At 42.7% G+C, this 20,766-nt stretch overlaps 1 protein-coding gene across 2 annotated transcripts in view; it reads left to right on the top strand.

The window, feature by feature from the left end:
- The first annotated feature begins 1,073 nt into the window (after window positions 1-1,073).
- KIF2C (kinesin family member 2C) overlaps window positions 1,074-20,766 on the top strand; it is a 752,439-nt gene continuing 732,746 nt past the window's right edge. For both annotated transcript variants that reach the window (XM_069232808.1, XM_069232807.1), the window contains exon 1: window positions 1,074-1,351. In XM_069232808.1, the coding sequence (XP_069088909.1) occupies window positions 1,291-1,351 (61 nt within the window). In that variant the 5' untranslated portion in view covers window positions 1,074-1,290. The remainder of the gene's footprint in view (window positions 1,352-20,766) is intronic.

Below are 20,766 nucleotides of genomic sequence, written 5' to 3'. Positions count from 1 at the left end.
CCTGTCTGTCGTTGAACAGAAATGCTTTAGTCTTGCCTTTTGTATCACCGTATTTTTTTAAGAGAGACAAATCAACCGGGGAGATCCAAAGTTAGAGACTACATTGCTCCAGATCTGGTGCCACCATGCGGATGAAAGTGTGGCTTAGCGTGTTGACATTGTGCCCTATTCATTCATATTAAACGCTATTGTTCATAAATCCAGTTTGTTCCAGCATCTCCAGACATTAGCAAAGAAGGGGCTGAATAATTATTGATGTAAGAAGATAGAGCTTAGGGGTTAAGGCAATGTGATTTTATTTTTTCATGTGCTCTGATTTGCTAATCAAATGATAATTTGCTCACACTACAGTGTTTCTGCAGTTTCTGTTAATTTCATATGCATAATAATGTATAATAATCCTCGATTTTGGGGGAGAGCCAGAAGACTTTCCTTTTAGGCATGCTGTTCGTTTTTCTCCTACTTTTGCTGCACACTTGTGTCGATTCATTAGAGCCGTTACCTGCCCTCTAATAAGTATTACAACTAGTACGGTTTTGAACCCGGCTTTGGAACAACATCATGCGATTCTCGTCAAATCACTCCATATGTTCGAATCGTGCCTTAAAATACGCATCGTTCGCTAGTTTTCTTTTGTAAAGTGCTCAATGTCGTCGAGCCAGATAGGAGCTTTAGAAAACTGCAATAAACGATCAGGAAAACAGTCTTTAAGAAATCACACCGAAAACACCAATGTTATTTTTATTTGCCCTTTAAAAAAAATAGAATATCGGTACTACCGAAACTATAGCAGACAATAAAATATTTATTAATGCAATGATAGTTTCGTTATTCGCTGCAATTGTTAATCTGAGGAAACCACATGAGTATCCTCGTTCATTTGTGCTGTCAAAGTCTAGACGTAACACAACCACCCGGTGACCGCTGTATTGACTTTAATGACGGGGGTATGGGAATACCTCTGATGAGCAAATAGGGAGCCAAATAAGCCGCAAACTACACATCCCAGCGGGCCATGCGGCCAGTCTACGTTAGCGATTCAACGTGAGGCGCCGTGCTGACGTGAATGGCCGGCGTGCGAAGTTTAAAACTTTCGGAGGGCAGGCGCGCGGGGTTTGAACGCGAGGCCGTTATTTGTGTCTTCGTGATTGTGTGTGCTAGTGGCCCGAGTGTTTCATAGACCTGCAGGTCTCCGTGTGAACTGCAGGGAAACATCGCGTGTTCACACCCAAGACGTACGCTCTCTCCGATTGTGACATTAGACGCCGGACGGGCGCAACTGGAGCAACCATGGACCTTCTATTGAACAGGTTGAGCCCTGGACTGATCATCAAGATCCAGCGCAGTAACGGTAAGTGCCCCATAGTAGTATATGGTCTGCTTACTAGCTGCCTTTGTGACACAGTTCTATCTTATTTTTTTTCTAGGGCTTTCCTCAAAATCTTATTTTTTTTATCCCGCAGTAACCCCCCCCCCCCCCAACCCCACCTCTAGCAAAATGCACCTCCACCCAAACGTGTACACTCTCAAACAGTGCTTTAAATGAAAGTTTAGAAGTGCTCTTTCTCGCTGACAAAGCGTACCAGTTTGCCGCTGAGAAGTTTCGATACAGGTCCATCATAAGTATTGGCCATCTGCTGAGAAGTGCAGGTACTGTGCCTCTCAAATAAAAAAAAAAAATGCAGCTCCTCAGTGCCTGACAGGGCCTGCTAATTTAAAGCAAACTTTAACTTACGTTAGGGTGACCAGATTTTGAGAAGTAAATACTGAGACCAACCAGATCTATAAGTAGAACGAAAGACTGACAATCCCGGTTTTTGTGTGTATATGTATGTATGTGTGTGTGTGTGTGTGTGTATATATATATATATATATATATATATATATATATATATATATTTTTACATTTACATTTTTTTCCTGCAGTGCAGGAGGAGGTCTGATTCAAACAGAGCCCTATAAACATGTGCGTATATATAGGCACACATTTACGAGGTTATATTAACATAGTTTCAAACTTTAGCGGCGCACAGGCATACTTTTCAATTCTCTTTTGCAGTATGAGTAGACATTTGTCCCAAAAACTCAGGGCATGTATCACAATTAGCAAAATTGCTGCGGCAGTCCTCTGAAAAGCTGGATTGTAGGGGGGCAAGTGGTCAACCTAAATTAGGGCGCTCTTTTTCCTCCAGTATGCTAACACAAAAAATAAGAATGTCTGACCTCTTCCTGGTAGCTTTCCAGCTCGTTTCTACTGTTGGGCAAAATAATACTGATTTATGAATGTTTATTCTAGTAGACACACGCACCCCCCAGCAATATGTAATCCAGTCAATAAAACTAAAGATTTCAACCTTAATCAGACTAACAAAGCTGCTCATTTTCTAGTTTTGGTGAGAAATTCACTTCAGGCAGTAATCAAATTTTCTTTGAAAGAAACATGCACAACTTTTTTTCGCTAAGACAAATATCTCCCAAAATTTGTGCACGTTTCTTTCAAAGCTCATTTGAATACTAATAGAAGAAACTGCAATGGTGGTTGATGCTTACAAATCGCACATCTGCACCAAACAACACAAAAGTGTCCAGGTAGAGATTACAAAGTCATGGAATGGGTGCCAAAACCTGGTAAAAAAAATACCCAACCAAACAGGGTATTATGATGCACAGACCAAGAGAGAGCGGGAAATGTCTCCCCTGTGTCGTGCTGTATCCACAAATGAAAGCAGAAAATACCAGGGCACTCCAAATGATAAGTCCAGAATATGCAAGAGTCCAAAAGGTTTTAATTCCTTGTGTTGAAAAACAAAAGGGGTAAGCACATCAATTTTGAGAGACAGCCAACACGTGTTTCGTCCAACCGGACTTTTTCAAGGCATATAGCTTGATGAGATACTGCGTACAAAAGGAAATTTCCAATTGAGAAAAAATCGTAGGTCCTGTATGTTGCAACGGCTGTGTAAGCCAAACGTCCGAAATAAGTGTTCGTGGCAGGGCCCTGATAAGCCCAAACTTCTGTCCTCTCAAACGTCCCGAGAGGCAGGAAAAACAATTAGCAATGATTTTCTCTCAATTGGAGATTTCCTTTTGGACGCAGTATCTCATCAAGCTATATGCCTTGAAAAAGTCCGGTTGGACGAAACACGTGTTGGCTGTCTCTCAAAATTGATGTGCATACTTGGCTGTCTCTGAAAATTGATGTGCTTACCCCTTTTTTTTCAACACAAGGAATGAAAACCTTTTGGACTCTTGCATATTCTGGACTTATCATTTGGAGTGCCTTGGTATTTTCTGCTTTCATTTGAATACTACATGGCGTCAAACCTCCTTCACAAAATCTATCAAATAAATGACATTGTTAGGCTAACTAAGAATCAAAATGCTGATTTTTCACTTTCTTTGGATGAATGTTTCTCCTCTTTGGCTAACTCTGAACCTGTACACCAACATACCCGTGCTTTTCACTATCTGTATCTGTATACCTGGCCCAAAGCTTTTCTCAGAATCTCCTGATTGCTCTTTTAAAGGTAGGTTGTTTTCTTGATTCCATCTTGTGCCTCTTCAATCCTTCACCAGACAGTCACTGCCTCTTTATTTCGCTTTTGCAGATTGTATTTCATCCCTGTTTTTTCTATGGTCATCCTCTTTCTTTCCCTCTTGTTTTTTCTCTTTTCCTCATAGTTTGTTGAGGAAAAATAAGTGCCTCAAAAATTAGTGCTTGTTGGGCTCCACCTGCCGCCACAGGCTCTAATTAAGCACAAAATGCATGTGTGTATATATATATTTATATAGATATGGTTTAAAGTAACACATTTCCGTGAAAACGTCAGTTTTAATGTCATTTAAATAAAAAAACACATAAATTTCCCTGTTATAGTTAACAGAAGAAACTAGAACTCTTGCCCCCGCCATGCCCAATTTTGTCATATGTATCATTTCAGATGGCATCAGCGATGTCATTAATAATGGTCACTGTACGCTAATCACCTCCACCCTTATACTTTAATTTTCAGGGCACAGGGACTGAATCCTAATGTCCTGTAATGGCAGCCCCAAATTACTCTTCATGTTTTGGCCAACCAATCATTATGTAAGCTCCTGCGGTCTTGCTGGAGCCTCTTACTCCCCCAGAAGCAAGAAGAGGAGGGTTGGAGAACACCTTCAGCCAAACAGATCGTTCTATTTTAAGTTACTTGCCTGCGGGGCTCTTGCGAGAGTTCTGCATACCCAAGTGTCCAGATATCTATACATTTTGAACCTTAATTTCTAAAATATTGTATTGTGATAGTATTTATATAGCGCTTACTACCCCTGACGAAGTGTTGAAGCGTTTTTCGGTGAGTAGCACGCTACTCTGGAACCCAACAAGAATTAGTGATGGATTAGTATCGGGAAATATGAAATACTACTTAACGGATTTACACCAAATCACCAAAAAGGTGCACTTTCTGGGTAAAGATATAGAATTCTGCCAAATTTGGTGTAATTCCGTTCAGCTGTTTTGACAGTAGCACTCTTTTAAAAAATCTCTATGGAAATTGAATGAGAGATTGTTTTGGGACTGTTTTTTTTGTTATCATTGTGAAGATTTTGTCTAACGACTGTTATTAGCAAGCCCAAAAAACAATTTCTGATAATATCACACTTCAACATGCCAGGCCTACGAAGCAGTGCTTCTATCAAGATACATCAGTCTAATTTATGATCAACCCCTCCCAATCTGTCTAAAGAGCAAAATATATGGAACCATCCCACTGTTACTCTGGACCTGAATGATACTCTTGCAGATATGTGGCCCATCCTCACATTCACCTCTGGGCATAAAGAAGGTGTCTTTAACACAATTTTACCCAATGCATTTTTTTTAAATCTCAGCCTGGGTTTACTATTACAAAGTGCAGGTTTGAGTGATTTAGGTTTAATGGTAAATTAGTGGAGGGTACAATGCATGTTAAAAGAATAACTTGATTTATACATGTATGTGTGCAAAAAACAGCAAAGGGTCATTTTAAATGGGTGTAATGTTTTCATTTTTGTTTATGGCGGCAAAGAACTCTAGGGCTGGCACTGTAAGCTAGTTTCCATTATCAGACAGTCTCTGGAACTTGCTATTGGCATAGCTGCTTTCTGGCAACTAGGCTTGCAATTGAAATGGGACCATAGTTATCACAATTTGCAAGGAACACGGTCAATAAGGATACTTCTAACCATGGATTTTGAACCTTTTCAAATGGATGCCACTACAATACTTCTCAAAAGCAGACTATGAAGTGTAATCAAAGTCTTGTAGGTCTAAGCAAAATAACCCAAAGCAGTATTATGTCACCGTGTGCACCCATGTCACAACCTAGCAGAAGATATCCAATACCAGGTCTCCCTTTGGCAACTTTTTTGTAGCTGCCTTGGCCTGGGTGGAATGAGACTGCAGGACTTCCGGGTGTTTCTTTTTAGCCAGTGTGTAACAAGTTAATCCACATGACTGTACCCCTGGGCATAGCCCTATTTTGTACAGTCTCTCCTTTCTTGGTCGAGTGACTCCCCACCAAGAGCTGATCTACTCAATGGTCTTGTATAAAGTCTGCGCAGAACCTCAAGACTGTTAGTGTCAATCTGATGAAGCCTCTCCTGAAGGATGTGGTGTGGCTGAAAAATGGTGGCAAAATTGATTGGCTGCCTTACTGCCAAAGGTGGCTTCACTTATGTCAGACTGCAGCATCAATCTATGAAGCAATTGATATATGAGGCTGCATGGAGTGTGCCTATAGTTTACTGATGTTAGTGGAAGTGATGGTGATAATGCTGCTTTGATTGTCAGAAGCCTTGGTTATAACCCGTGCATAGGCTTAAACGGTGTGCACATTAGGAGTGACCAAACTGGGTTAAGGTCCTGCTGCGTCATTACAAATTGTTTTAGCATGTACATGCATTAGGGCCTTTAGAAAACTGGGCATAATCAGTAATTTAAAGAGGGGTTTGGCTTGGGGAATGTCTGGATGACAAACCTCCTACCATGCCAGACTTTTATCAGCACTTGTTATAGAAGTACATCTTGGACTTTCGTCTGGCTCAAAGAATGACTTTTACCACTTGAGAAGGGGACAAGTCAAAATAATTTAACAGCTGTTTTTCAAGCTCTACACATGAAGGTGTAGGTTGCAGAGATTTGTATGTGGTACCCTCCCTTCGTGGGGTTAAAAAGGTAGTCCTCCTGTAGGGATAGCTGAATCCAGTGATAAATGCTCTGGAGCTCTGTATACTGCACTCCTTGCTCAGTTATCTGATATTAAGAAAGGGCCCGGGCTCTCCTGAATTTACTTAGAAATCAAGGCAGGGTAACCAGTGATGGGAAAGTATGCAGTAGACTTGTGTCCTTACAAACACTGTGTCTACCAATTACCTTTTTGAAGAAAACTCCAGTATGCAGAAGCTTTGACACTGTTCTTGATGGTGGTGAGCAGATGTTGCCAAAGTATGCCCCCCTGAATCGTTCATCTTGGGATGGAGACTCTGCTCACGTCTGTCAGTGGACACTTGCTCAGCGAGTCTGCTCTGGCTTTCAGGGTCTGCCCTACGTGGTTGGCTACCAGAACGTTCTGCTGGTCCCATTTCTTTTGTTGACCTAATCTCCTGGCACAGATTTCAGGAGCCCACCTCATCTTGACTGTTGAACGACTGCATTGAGGTCGTCAGGTAGGCTGTCTGGGCCAAATGGATTGCCAACAGCTCCAAAATGATTGATGTGGTGCTGGCTCTGCACTGATCTCTGCTTCTCCAGATGTCATCTACACTGCAGTAGTGGCGTGTCTGTCACAACTATGAAGTCTGGCCGGGGAAAGAACTGGCCTGCTGCTCGGCAGATTGGTGCTTGTTGGCCTAGAAGATCAAAAGCCTTGTTGTCCAGAAGTGGTCTGACAGATTGCGAAGAGCCTACTTGAGCAACTGGCCATCAAGATATGTCAGTGCAAGTTTACCTCACCACTGAGGATGAGCCACAACCACAGCAGTCCCTTTGCTCAACACCTGTGGTGCTGAGGTAAGGTCGAAGGGCAGGATGGCTAATTGAAAATGTTCTAACCACACCAGGAACAACAGGTTAAGTCTGTGGGACTGCAGGACTAGTATATGAAAATATGCATCCTGCAAGCAGAGGGATAACGTCCAGTCTCCTAGATCCAGAGTAGAGCGAGGCTGAGCCAGTGAGCGTTCTGAATTTGTCCTTTAAAAAACCATTCAAAGGCAAGAGGTGCTGTATATGCATGGCAAATGCAGCTCTGTCAGAGAAGGGCCCAATTATGTGGCAAGCTTGACTAAATTATGCAACAGGTAAAGGCAAATTTTAATATATTTCAGCGCATTTTGTGTTGGTATTAACAATTATTTTTATGGGCGAGCACAAAGTGCTCCGTCCATTCTGTAATCTCTTTGGGCTTGAAACCACGCCCATGCCACGTCAGTCACTTTCATTGGTTCGTGGGCTTGCCTTTTAAAATCTGCTTGCTTTCATTTGTGAAAGGCATGCATACGTCATGCCTTTTCTGGTGTTCAGCCTACCTACACAGCACCGGTAAAGCACCAAAAACATACGAGGCTCTATGTTTTCAGCCTGGAGTCCGGACTACTTTCTGTTTATTTTCCACGCAGCACGATCGCACTGCGTTTGTTTTTTGGGCTTTACAATGCTAATAGCTCTAACTCGAACAAATGCGAGACCCGTTGCATTGAAAATGCTTGTTTTATACACCTGTAAATACTGTCTGCAAAGGTTTTACCTCATTGGTGCCACTTTGACTCCCAAAAATAGAAATAAGTAATGGAAAGGTTCAGTCAAACTTTTGGGAATGGCTTTTCACTGCGCTGCAACGTGTTGCTATGATTTTAATACCTTGTTTTCCACTTAAGCTAGAATAGTTTTCTCTGCAGGTTACGTTGCAGATGGTGGATTATGTAGCAAATGTGTCAAATACATAATTATGCAGAAAACACTGCTGCGGCAAAATCTAATTCCAGTGACCTAAGTATATGCCCAAGACCTCATTCTATGAGATAAGAAAGTAGTGCAAATAGCACATGTTATTTCTCCTGGTGTCCAACACCTGCTTGATTATGCTTTTGCCAAGTAGCTTTTTGATTGCTTACATTAAGATAGTGGCGTAACTCTTTTGAAGTATTTCAAAGACCCTTTAGTTTGACGTGATGTATCTCCACCCAGGGTGGAAATACAGTTTTCTGCCCATTACTAGCTTGTCATGGGCCTTGGAGAACAAATTAAAACTGCTTGTGAGCAGGTTCGCCAGGGGAGGAAGAGTTGGAGGATATCTGTCACTGCTAGTGTGATCGGTCTCTGCTGTCTCCAATCCTTCTGCACTGGAAATGTTTACTACTGTATTGGCTTATGTTGATACTGCAGATAAATTAGGCCTCTGGAATAATCTATAATCTTTCTGTATTACTGGGGACAACTCTAGAGGACAGAGCCATGATGTAACTATCTTCCATTTTAAGGGCTGAGTTGTCCTTCTCTTTGAACAGTCTAGTTCAAAGGACATGTCCTTGAGGGATACTTGGACATCCCTTTAAAAACTTGTTGATTGCATCAAGGCATGCGTTCTAAGCACTACACTGGTACCAATAGCATGACTTATGCAGTTAGTAGTGTCCAGGCCTATTTACAACACATGCTTTGATGCATCCTGTAGTAAGTTGGCTCTGTATGTGCTATTTCAAAGTAAGGAATAGCATGCACAGAGTCCAAGGGTTCCCCTTAGAGGTAAAATAGTGGTAAAAATAGATAATACTAATGCTCTATTTTGTGGTAGTGTGGTCGAGCAGTAGGCTTATCCAAGGAGTAGTGTTAAGCATTTGTTGTACATACACATAGACAATAAATGAGGTACACACACTCAGAGACAAATCCAGCCAATAGGTTTTTGTATAGAAAAATATCTTTTCTTAGTTTATTTTAAGAACCACAGGTTCAAATTCTACATGTAATATCTCATCCGACAGGTATTGCAGGTAAGTACTTTAGGAACTTTAAATCATAAAAATTGCATGTATACTTTTCAAGTTATTGACAAATAGCTGTTTTAAAAGTGGACACTTAGTGCAATTTTCACAGTTCCTGGGGGAGGTAAGTTTTTGTTAATTTTACCAGGTAAGTAAGACACTTACAGGGTTCAGTTCTTGGTCCAAGGTAGCCCACCGTTGGGGGTTCAGAGCAACCCCAAAGTTACCACACCAGCAGCTCAGGGCCGGTCAGGTGCAGAGTTCAAAGTGGTGCCCAAAACGCATAGGCTAGAATGGAGAGAAGGGGGTGCCCCGGTTCCGGTCTGCTTGCAGGTAAGTACCCGCGTCTTCGGAGGGCAGACCAGGGGGGTTTTGTAGGGCACCGGGGGGGACACAAGCCCACACAGAAATTTCACCCTCAGCAGCGCGGGGGCGGCCGGGTGCAGTGTAGAAACAAGCGTCGGGTTCGCAATGTTAGTCTATGAGAGATCTCGGGATCTCTTCAGCGCTGCAGGCAGGCAAGGGGGGGGTTCCTCGGGGAAACCTCCACTTGGGCAAGGGAGAGGGACTCCTGGGGGTCACTTCTCCAGTGAAAGTCCGGTCCTTCAGGTCCTGGGGGCTGCGGGTGCAGGGTCTCTCCCAGGCGTCGGGACTTTGGATTCAAAGAGTCGCGGTCAGGGGAAGCCTCGGGATTCCCTCTGCAGGCGGCGCTGTGGGGGGCTCGGGGGGGACAGGTTTTGGTACTCACAGTATCAGAGTAGTCCTGGGGTCCCTCCTGAGGTGTTGGATCTCCACCAGCCGAGTCGGGGTCGCCGGGTGCAGTGTTGCAAGTCTCACGCTTCTTGCGGGGAGCTTGCAGGGTTCTTTCAAGGCTGCTGGAAACAAAGTTGCAGCCTTTCTTGGAGCAGGTCCGCTGTCCTCGGGAGTTTCTTGTCTTTTCGAAGCAGGGGCAGTCCTCGGAGGATGTCGAGGTCGCTGGTCCCTTTTGGAAGGCGTCGCTGGAGCAGGATCTTTGGAAGGCAGGAGACAGGCCGGTGAGTTTCTGGAGCCAAGGCAGTAGTCGTCTTCTGGTCTTCCTCTGCAGGGGTTTTCAGCTAGGCAGTCCTTCTTCTTGTAGTTGCAGGAATCTAATTTTCTAGGGTTCAGGGTAGCCCTTAAATACTAAATTTAAGGGCGTGTTTAGGTCTGGGGGGTTAGTAGCCAATGGCTACTAGCCCTGAGGGTGGGTACACCCTCTTTGTGCCTCCTCCCAAGGGGAGGGGGTCACAATCCTAACCCTATTGGGGGAATCCTCCATCTGCAAGATGGAGGATTTCTAAAAGTCAGAGTCACTTCAGCTCAGGACACCTTAGGGGCTGTCCTGACTGGCCAGTGACTCCTCCTTGTTGCTTTCTTTGTTCCCTCCAGCCTTGCCGCCAAAAGTGGGGGCCGTGGCCGGAGGGGGCGGGCAACTCCACTAAGCTGGAGTGCCCTGCTGGGCTGTGACAAAGGGGTGAGCCTTTGAGGCTCACCGCCAGGTGTCACAGCTCCTGCCTGGGGGAGGTGTTAGCATCTCCACCCAGTGCAGGCTTTGTTACTGGCCTCAGAGTGACAAAGGCACTCTCCCCATGGGGCCAGCAACATGTCTCTGGTGTGGCAGGCTGCTGGAACTAGTCAGCCTACACAGACAGTCGGTTAAGTTTCAGGGGGCACCTCTAAGGTGCCCTCTGGGGTGTATTTTGCAATAAAATGTACACTGGCATCAGTGTGCATTTATTGTGCTGAGAAGTTTGATACCAAACTTCCCTGTTTTCAGTGTAGCCACTATGGTGCTGTGGAGTTCGTGTTTGACAGACTCCCAGACCATATACTCTTATGGCTACCCTGCACTTACAATGTCTAAGGTTTTGTTTAGACACTGTAGGGGTACCATGCTCATGCACTGGTACCCTCACCTATGGTATAGTGCACCCTGCCTTAGGGCTGTAAGGCCTGCTAGAGGGGTGTCTTACCTATACTGCATAGGCAGTGAGAGGCTGGCATGGCACCCTGAGGGGAGTGCCATGTCGACTTACTCGTTTTGTCCTCACTAGCACACACAAGCTGGCAAGCAGTGTGTCTGTGCTGAGTGAGAGGTCTCCAGGGTGGCATAAGACATGCTGCAGCCCTTAGAGACCTTCCTTGGCATCAGGGCCCTTGGTACTAGAAGTACCAGTTACAAGGGACTTATCTGGATGCCAGGGTCTGCCAATTGTGGATACAAAAGTACAGGTTAGGGAAAGAACACTGGTGCTGGGGCCTGGTTAGCAGGCCTCAGCACACTTTCAATTGTAAACATAGCATCAGCAAAGGCAAAAAGTCAGGGGGCAACCATGCCAAGGAGGCATTTCCTTACACATCCTGTCTGTTTGATCCAGAGAGTTTCATGAGGTCCTCCGACAGCTGGCAAGATGTTGCTGGCCATGTCCCATAAGGTATAGGTGTTCATTTCTAGAAGGCTAATTGAAGAAAGCAATTCTTTTTAAAAGGCATTGAAACATTTCAACTCCATGTCCGTGGGGGAGAGGGTTTTCAGGCAAAAGCATGTGGATTGACCACATCTTGATGTTTGTAGCCAGGGTTTTAGGCGTTTGCTGTCTTGTTAAAAGCAAACATTGTCAAAGCCAGAAAGTCTCCCCTTTGGGACCATTTGGCTGTGCCAGTGGTCTCAGCCATGCAGCACACCATCCCTGATGCTGTGCAACATGTTTAAAAAAAAAAAAAAAAAATCTCGTTTTCATTTTGTAGTGGGCACCATGCGTGCATACACCAAATAGAAAATGTGACCACTTTTCTATCTGAGTTGGCTTGGTAAACCAAAACGTTGTAGCAAATGTTGGTGGGGGGAGCAACACAGGGAAACCACAAGGTTGGGGGCAACACTGAGGTGAGAAAGCAGGAGAGGCTGCGCAAAGCAATGTAGTGAAGGGTAAGAACAAACCTATCTCAAATTTGCAAGAGAAGAGTTGATTCCATTATTTCTTTAACCTGCCCCTTTTGGAACTCCCTCTCGTAGAAAAACTGAATGCATGGACTGTATGACAAAGGAAAGTTAGATCATTGTAAATAGAAAGAAGCTTTAAATATTCAGTGTGGCTGATGCCAAACATTCAGTACAAGAGGCAGGAATATCCTATAGGTTCTTAAGTACATGGATTTAGATATGCTTTTTTGATAAAAATGCTCCTCATTTTAATAACCTATGACCTGCAGATTCTTAATGATTATTGAAGGACCAGTGTATTGGAAAGGTGGAGATGTGGTGATTTTCTCACCAGAGATCTATTCACTATATATATATATATATATATATACACACACACACACACAGTTTTCATTTGTTAATAACTGATTTTATTTGGTACAAATAGGGATTGCGTCAAAACAAATTGCATTTATCTTAAAGCGCATGTAGCAGAGAAGGATAACTTTCAGGGCATGTGTCCTTTAAAGTTGTGGTGGCGTGCAACTCAAATAATGAAGCACACATATTCTTTTTAAATATTTTTATTTATTGCTTGGCTTACAGTATAATTATCTTGGTATACAAAAGTCTCACCCTTAATTTCATGCACTGAATTCCAAATTCTTTGCACCAAGGCCACAACTCATTAATCCAAGATTCCGTTTAAAATTCTCAATGTGCAAACCCATTAATGAAACACTTATTTCTGCAATTTGCCGCCCCTAACATATGGGGCAATACAGTGACCGTGCAAACAAAAAAAATACTAAAAGTATAACCAGGTAGCTAGCAGCCTGCTTAAGCCTGAAAGCTAACAAACTGGCTGATAGCAGTGCGAAATGTATGATTAACGTTATTAGTCCTAATACACTGACGTGGCATAATCGCATATCAAATTTTCTGACTGAATATATAAATACACAATACAACCTTTATATGTGCTAAAAAGGACAATAAAGTGACATAACAATTTCAACTTCTGACCAACAATTAATAGTGACGGCCAGGCGGGACTCGTAACCCAGCCTCCTACCCCAATATTACAGGATATATGAATAAAGTAGAGTGTCATTGCAAAACATGATACATCTTTAAACAATCCAGTTGCCCTCAGTTGAAGACAATGTCCTGAAAAAACATTGTCACCGTATTGACCGTGTGAATAAAGTGGCAGTGTGGCGCATGATACAAAAACTTTAATGAAGCCAAAAGGCCCTTGATTAATAACGGACAATGTGCTAACAGGCAGCCACCCCCACCCAATAGACTAATAGTATAAAGTGACTATGCAGACACTGATAAAATTGACTTTTTACGTTTTCAACTAAGTGAAAAATGTGACAATGCAATGGCTGCATCTAGCAATCCAGCAACCAGCTGTTAGGGAAAGTGCAAATACAATAGACATGCGTATCTAAAATATCACAAAATGTCAGTCTATACAGGGAGTGCAGAATTATTAGGCAAGTTGTATTTTTGAGGATTAATTTTATTATTGAACAACAACCATGTTCTCAATGAACCCAAAAAACTCATTAATATCAAAGCTGAATATTTTTGGAAGTAGTTTTTAGTTTGTTTTTAGTTTTAGCTATGTTAGGGGGATATCTGTGTGTGCAGGTGACTATTACTGTGCATAATTATTAGGCAACTTAACAAAAAAAAATATATACCCATTTCAATTATTTATTATTACCAGTGAAACCAATATAACATCTCAACATTCACAAATATACATTTCTGACATTCAAAAACAAAACAAAAACAAATCAGTGACCAATATAGCCACCTTTCTTTGCAAGGACACTCAAAAGCCTGCCATCCATGGATTCTGTCAGTGTTTTGATCTGTTCACCATCAACATTGCGTGCAGCAGCAACCACAGCCTCCCAGACACTGTTCAGAGAGGTGTACTGTTTTCCCTCCTTGTAAATCTCACATTTGATGATGGACCACAGGTTCTCAATGGGGTTCAGATCAGGTGAACAAGGAGGCCATGTCATTAGATTTCCTTCTTTTATACCCTTTCTTGCCAGCCACGCTGTGGAGTACTTGGACGCGTGTGATGGAGCATTGTCCTGCATGAAAATCATGTTTTTCTTGAAGGATGCAGACTTCTTCCTGTACCACTGCTTGAAGAAGGTGTCTTCCAGGAACTGGCAGTAGGACTGGGAGTTGAGCTTGACTCCATCCTCAACCCGAAAAGGCCCCACAAGCTCATCTTTGATGATACCAGCCCAAACCAGTACTCCACCTCCACCTTGCTGGCGTCTGAGTCGGACTGGAGCTCTCTGCCCTTTACCAATCCAGCCACGGGCCCATCCATCTGGCCCATCAAGACTCACTCTCATTTCATCAGTCCATAAAACCTTATAAAAATCAGTCTTGAGATATTTCTTGGCCCAGTCTTGACGTTTCAGCTTGTGTGTCTTGTTCAGTGGTGGTCGTCTTTCAGCCTTTCTTACCTTGGCCATGTCTCTGAGTATTGCACACCTTGTGCTTTTGGGCACTCCAGTGATGTTGCAGCTCTGAAATATGGCCAAACTGGTGGCAAGTGGCATCGTGGCAGCTGCACGCTTGACTTTTCTCAGTTCATGGGCAGTTATTTTGCGCCTTGGTTTTTCCACACGCTTCTTGCGACCCTGTTGACTATTTTGAATGAAACGCTTGATTGCTCGATTATCACGCTTCAGAAGCTTTGCAATTTTAAGAGTGCTGCATCCCTCTGCAAGATATCTCACTATTTTTGACTTTTCTGAGCCTGTCAAGTCCTTCTTTTGACCCATTTTGCCAAAGGAAAGGAAGTTGCCTAATAATTATGCACACCTGATATAGGGTGTTGATGTCATTAGACCACACCCCTTCTCATTACAGAGATGCACATCACCTAATATGCTTAATTGGTAGTAGGCTTTCGAGCCTATACAGCTTGGAGTAAGACAACATGCATAAAGAGGATGATGTGGTCAAAATACTCATTTGCCTAATAATTCTGCACTCCCTGTACAAGGAATCTATATCGGTTCAATCACTTCATCTTTCACATCTTCCCCAGAAAATGGCTCTCATTCTCTTTTATAACCATGTAAATTATTACAGCGAGTGAAATACCACTTTTCTCTTAAACTAAATTTCCTCAGTTTCTTTAACCATTCCTGGAATGTAGGTTTCAATGGGGACTTTCAGTGATAATAGAGCGAGCCACCTGAATAGCAATATAGATAAACTGGGCGCCCTGTTCCTTGACCTATAAAGGAATAGGAAGGCCAAACAAAATTGTCCTGGTTGCGAGTTTGACCTCCTAGCCCAACTTGATTGACCTGTACTTACAAATCCGCAGTCAAAACCTAGAGATGGCTTTAGAGGTCATAAACATATGCCCCCCAATCTCCCACTCCTTTGCATCTTCTACACTTTCTTGTGGCTCTTCAGAACGTTCTATTGAGCCTTTCTGGAGTATAATAGAGCATCCAGGGATTAAAAAAAGTTATCCTCTGAAAATTAGCCCCCCGCAACAGTGTGAATTTGTAGTCAAAGCACTTTGACCAGCTGTGTGCATCGGTCTCCATCTGTGTACATTACCGCCGTTTAATCCAGATTTTAAAGGGGGTGGTGCCCCAAAGGACTTGTCAGGACGAAGCTCCTTATACCAGAAACTCAGGGAATCATTCACATTCTTCGGCCAGAAAACCTTCCCAGCCTGCCAAGCGATAGTTGTCACCTAATGGGAGACAATTGAGGACAGAGACTATCTGTTTATAGCTGAGGCCAATAAATCCCCAATCTTATAAATATGAAACTGCCCATTTCATTATGACTGCTGGCTGAAAACAAAGAAAAAGATGGAAGCAGCAAGTCAAAGGGGTAGCGACATGAATCATTAGGTATCTTCAATTTATAACACGTTTTGCTTCATGGCCCTAAAATCAGCAATGTCTTATACCTGACTTTCTTTGGCACCTTGGGATTGTAGATAACAATTGCCAAGCTCTTTTAGCAATCTAAAATATAAATCACCAAACTGAGATCCCTGCTTGGAGAACCCACGCAGCACTAAGGCAATGGACGCAAAGTAATACATTCGGAGACTGGGAAGAGCTCAGCCTGCCTTTCTTAAGCAGTTAGTGTTTTCAAGCTAACCTGAGGGTATTTATTGCCCATATAAATTAAGAGAAACTACTCTCCAACTTACGAAAGAAGCCTTCCATTAACTTGCAGGGAACATGTATTAAAGGAAATAATGAAATTGGGAAAACTCATCTTTGAGTGATATCTGCCCAATCATAGAGATGGAGACAAAAGTAAAACAATAACTGTTCAAAACAGTATCTGAATAAAAAAGAATCCCCAGATATCTTTTAGGGTGCAAGTTAGTTTTGCCTAACATCCAGTGGTAAGAACTCAGAGGTACTGAATGACGACTGGTTTTGATGCATTGATTTTATAATCCCTCTGGATTGCTTGCAGGGCTGTCACTGTGTTCAATCTATCTGGACGTAAATATAAGGCCACATCCTCTGCACATAATTTTAATTTTGCTGATCATGTTTACCCCAGGTAAAGGGAAATGGATACCACTGTTATCATATATATAAACAGGGGTTTGGAATTTAATAAAATGTCTCCTTGTCTGAGAAAGCTTGCTAATTCACTCTACTTGTCCTGTTTAAAAAAAAAAAAAAAAAAAAAAAATCTACTTGTCCCTTTGGTGCCATGTAGTGCGTGATAAATTATGGCAGCAATCTCATTATTTAAGAGCTCTGATAATAGCCTCTCTGATTATGCCAGAGCCACTACTATAGTAGGGCTTAAATACTTGCAATTTCAACACCTTCTGTAGCAATTTCCTTATTTTGCCACCTTTCTGCAGATCTACATACTGGGGCTGGAAGAAGCAGTAAGCAATAGTTCCAGGGCTGGAATGCCTTTGAGTCTGCAAATCTACAAACTTGCATGTTTTAAGGATTCTCACCAGTTCTTCTCTAATCTTTTCCCATAATGAGAAAGATTAGAAATGTACTGTCAATGGTGGAAGGAGATGTTCTTCAAGGGTTGAGAAAAAAGCGATTGAAGGGAAAGTGAACTTGTAAACGTTCAGTTTTTCACATGAGCAAATCTACACACACGTTTGCTTGTGCTAAAATACAGTTCACAAATATTTTCTAGGAGTAAGATTTCCTGGTCTACTACTTTTAAGTTCTTGTGAATTCATGAAAGCCACTAACTCAAAGACATGTACCATGAGTGCACTTTTGTGACCTTAATTCGGTCTGGCCTTAAAGACGTTTTGTTTTTTTATAAACTTCAATTTCTCTATCAGCTGACTTTACTGTGAGTAATCCCATTGTGCTCTTCCATAAGGAGCATATTGGCACACAGCGCCAGTAACTACTGTGGCAATCAGTGGCGTAACAAAACTGGATGAGGCCCTCCTGCAAAGAACATGGAGGTCCTCCACCCCACTCCAGACTCACTCAGAGCAGTTGTTGTGCTGAGAGGGCCCCCTGGAGTCGGGCTGCGTGGCCTTTGTGACACCCCTGGTGGTAATGTGTACCTTTTGAGACCAAAAACCTTTTGCCAGTGTTTGTTACAATTACAATAGCGAGGGCCAGACAAGTTCCACAGCACTAAAGTGTTACAAAAGCAATGTCAAAACAGACACATTGAAACCAAAAGACTAAAGAAATGTTGAATCGGTTGTCTTTGCTAGTGCTTGTTTATTTTCATACTTCCTATAGTCTTATTGAAAATGGTTACACCGATTTCTTCCCTTCCCCCAATTAGGAATATTTTTTAGAACTACTAGCATGCATCAACACACTTTACTAAATGACTTGCCAAAGAAATAGCACCTAACAATTTCATAGTAGCAACTTTTTTTCCTATTTGCGTTTGTTTTCCTTAAATTTTATTTTGAAAGCAAAGAATCAATCTTGCTTACAAGCTTCAGCAAACATTTGCATCTAATCCGAGAACATTCTGGGAGCATTAAACTTAGCCTCATATTAAACTTCTCAAATGTGTGTACACTTATTTACTGGTACCACTGTCAGTAGTGTAGTGTGACTTTAAAGCATTTATTTAATAATGAAGGCATTTAACCCCTTTGCTGCCAGGCCTTTTCCCACTCAGGTGCCAGGAGCAGTTTGCGCTTAGGCCCTCTTAACTTAGTCCACATAAGCTACCCACGCAAAATTGGAGTCCTTTTTTCCCAACATTCTAGGGACTCTAGTGGTACCCAGAGTTTGTGGGTTCTCCTGAAGGAGACCAAGAAATTTGCCAAAATCCAGCAAAAATTGTTTAAATAAAAAATGGAGGGGAAAAAAGGGCTGCAGAAAAGGGCTTGTGGTTTTTTCCCCCTGAAAATGGCATCAACAAAGGGTTTGCGGTGCTAAACTCACCAGCTTTCAGGAACAGGCAGACTTGAACCCGAAAACCCAATTTCTCAACCCAATTTTGGAATTTTACTGGGACATACCCATTTTTTTTTTTTTTTTTTTTTGCTTTCAGCCTCCTTCCAGTTAGTGACAGAAATGGGTGTCAAACCAATGCGGGATCCCAGAAAGCTAAACATTTCTGAAAAGTAAACAAAATTCTGAATTCAGCAAGGAGTAGGTAATTTGTGTAGATCATACAAGGTTTTCCTACAGAAAATAACAGCTGAAAAAAAACAAAAAACTGAAACAGAGGTGAAAAAAACCAGCCATTTTTCTCCACGTTTTACTCGTACCTTTTTCCTGCGATGTCAATTTTCGAAAGCAATATACCGTTATGTTTCCTGGACTCTTCTGGTTGCGAGGATATATAGGACTTGTAGGTTAATCAAGGACCCAGGTACCCAATGCCAATAAATGAGCTGCACCTTGCAATGGGTTTTCATTCTATACTGGGTATTACAGCAACTCATTTGGTGAAATATAAAGGGTGAAAAATAGGTATCAAGAAAACCTTTGTATTTCCAAAATGGGCACAAGATAAGGTGTTGAGAACCAGTGGTTATTTGCACATCTCTGAATTCTGGGGTGCCCATATTAGCATGTGAATAGTGCATTTCTCAAATAGACGTATTTATTACACACTGTCTTACATTTGGAAGGAAAAAATGTAGAGTGAGACAAGGGGCAACTACACTTGTTTTGCTATTCTATGTTTCCCCGAGTCTCCTGATAAAAATGGTGCCTCACTTGCGTGGGTAGGCCTAATGCTCACGACAGGAAACAACACATCACATTTTCAGATTGAAATCTGACGTGTTTTTTGCAAAGTGCCTAGCTGTAGATTTTGGCCTCTTGCTCAGCCGGCACCTAGGGAATCCTACCAAACCTGCACATTTTTGAAAAATAGACACAAGGGAATCCAAGATGGGGTGACTTGTGGGGCTCTCACCAGGTTCTGTTACCCAGAATCCTTTGCGAACCTCAGTTTGACCAAAAAGCTCTTCCTCACATTTCAGTGACAAAGTTCTGGAATCTGAGAGGAGCCACAAATTCCCTTACACCCAGTGTTCCCCCAAGTCTCCCAATAAAAATGGTACCTCACTTGTGTGGGTAGGCCCAGTGCCCGCGAAAAATGCTCCAAAACACTATGTGGACACATCAAAATTATCAAATACTAAACTTCCTGTTTTTGCAAAAGGGGGTGGGGGGGGGGAAGAGACCTGTTTTTGTTCCTGAGCTCAGCAGCCAGGGAAACCTACCAAACGTTTCTGAAAACTAGACACCCGAGGGAATCCAGGGAGATGTGACTCGCGTGGATCCCCCAACGTTTTCTTACCCAGAATCCTCAGCAAATCTCAAATTTAGCTAAAAAATATCACATTTTTCCCATGTCTGTGTGGGATCACTGAACCGGGCCAAATTTCCTACCACCCAACGTTCCCCTCTGTCTCCTGGTAAAAATTATACCTCACTTGTGTAGATGGGCCAAGTTCCTGTGACAGGGAAGAGACAAAAACATGTCGATATTGAGGGGGAACCAAAGCAGGTCCAAAAAGGCAGCTTGGAAAAAAAAAAAAATCATTTTTAGGCTAACAAGTGGGGCAGAATTTTTATCAGTACAGATGAGACAATGCTGGGTGGTAGGAATTTTGTGGATTCCTGTAGATCCCAGAAGGTTCCATCACACAAATGGGAGAAAAATTTGATTTCCAGCAAAGTTGGAGGTTTGCAGGGCATTGTGGGTAAGAAAATGGTGTGGGGTGCATGTGAAGCACACCACCCTGGACTCACCCAGATGTTTAGTTTTCATATGTCTAGGTCTTGTGGATTTTTCTACACAGCAGTGTCCCGAAGTCCAAAAAGTGCAGCCCTCACCATTCCAAGTGGGATGATTTTGAGTTAGCCAAGCTCTCATGGCCCAGATGTGAAACCAAAACCCCAAATATTCAAATGTCCTCTTACTTGCCGTGGGATAAGATGTTTGTGTGTGGGGGAGAGCTGAAAGTCTGTTACCCCCTTCATTTGGGGTTGGGGCATAACCATGCCTATACTGGTTGGTAGCCAGCACCACACTTTTTTTTTTTTTTAAATTCCTTGGCATCTAACAGACTTTCTGCCCCCGTGGTTTCGATCGGGGGTAATTGCCCCATCTGCCCCCTCGGGAGGGGGGGTGGATAGCCTTTTGGGGGAGGGGGACATGGTGGAGCGCTAATGCTTCCTCTGAGGGCCGGTCCCAGGAGGTAATGGTTACGTCTTTGTCGCTGCAGCCACGGTCATAACCATTACGTCCTTGGTGGTAAAGGGGTTAATTAGTGAACCATAAATACAAGTTCGAACAGC

The sequence above is a fragment of the Pleurodeles waltl genome, chromosome 4_2, assembly GCF_031143425.1.
Source record: "Pleurodeles waltl isolate 20211129_DDA chromosome 4_2, aPleWal1.hap1.20221129, whole genome shotgun sequence".
Taxonomy (NCBI): Eukaryota; Metazoa; Chordata; class Amphibia; order Caudata; family Salamandridae; genus Pleurodeles; species Pleurodeles waltl.
This window is presented reverse-complemented; position numbering and strand designations above follow the sequence as displayed.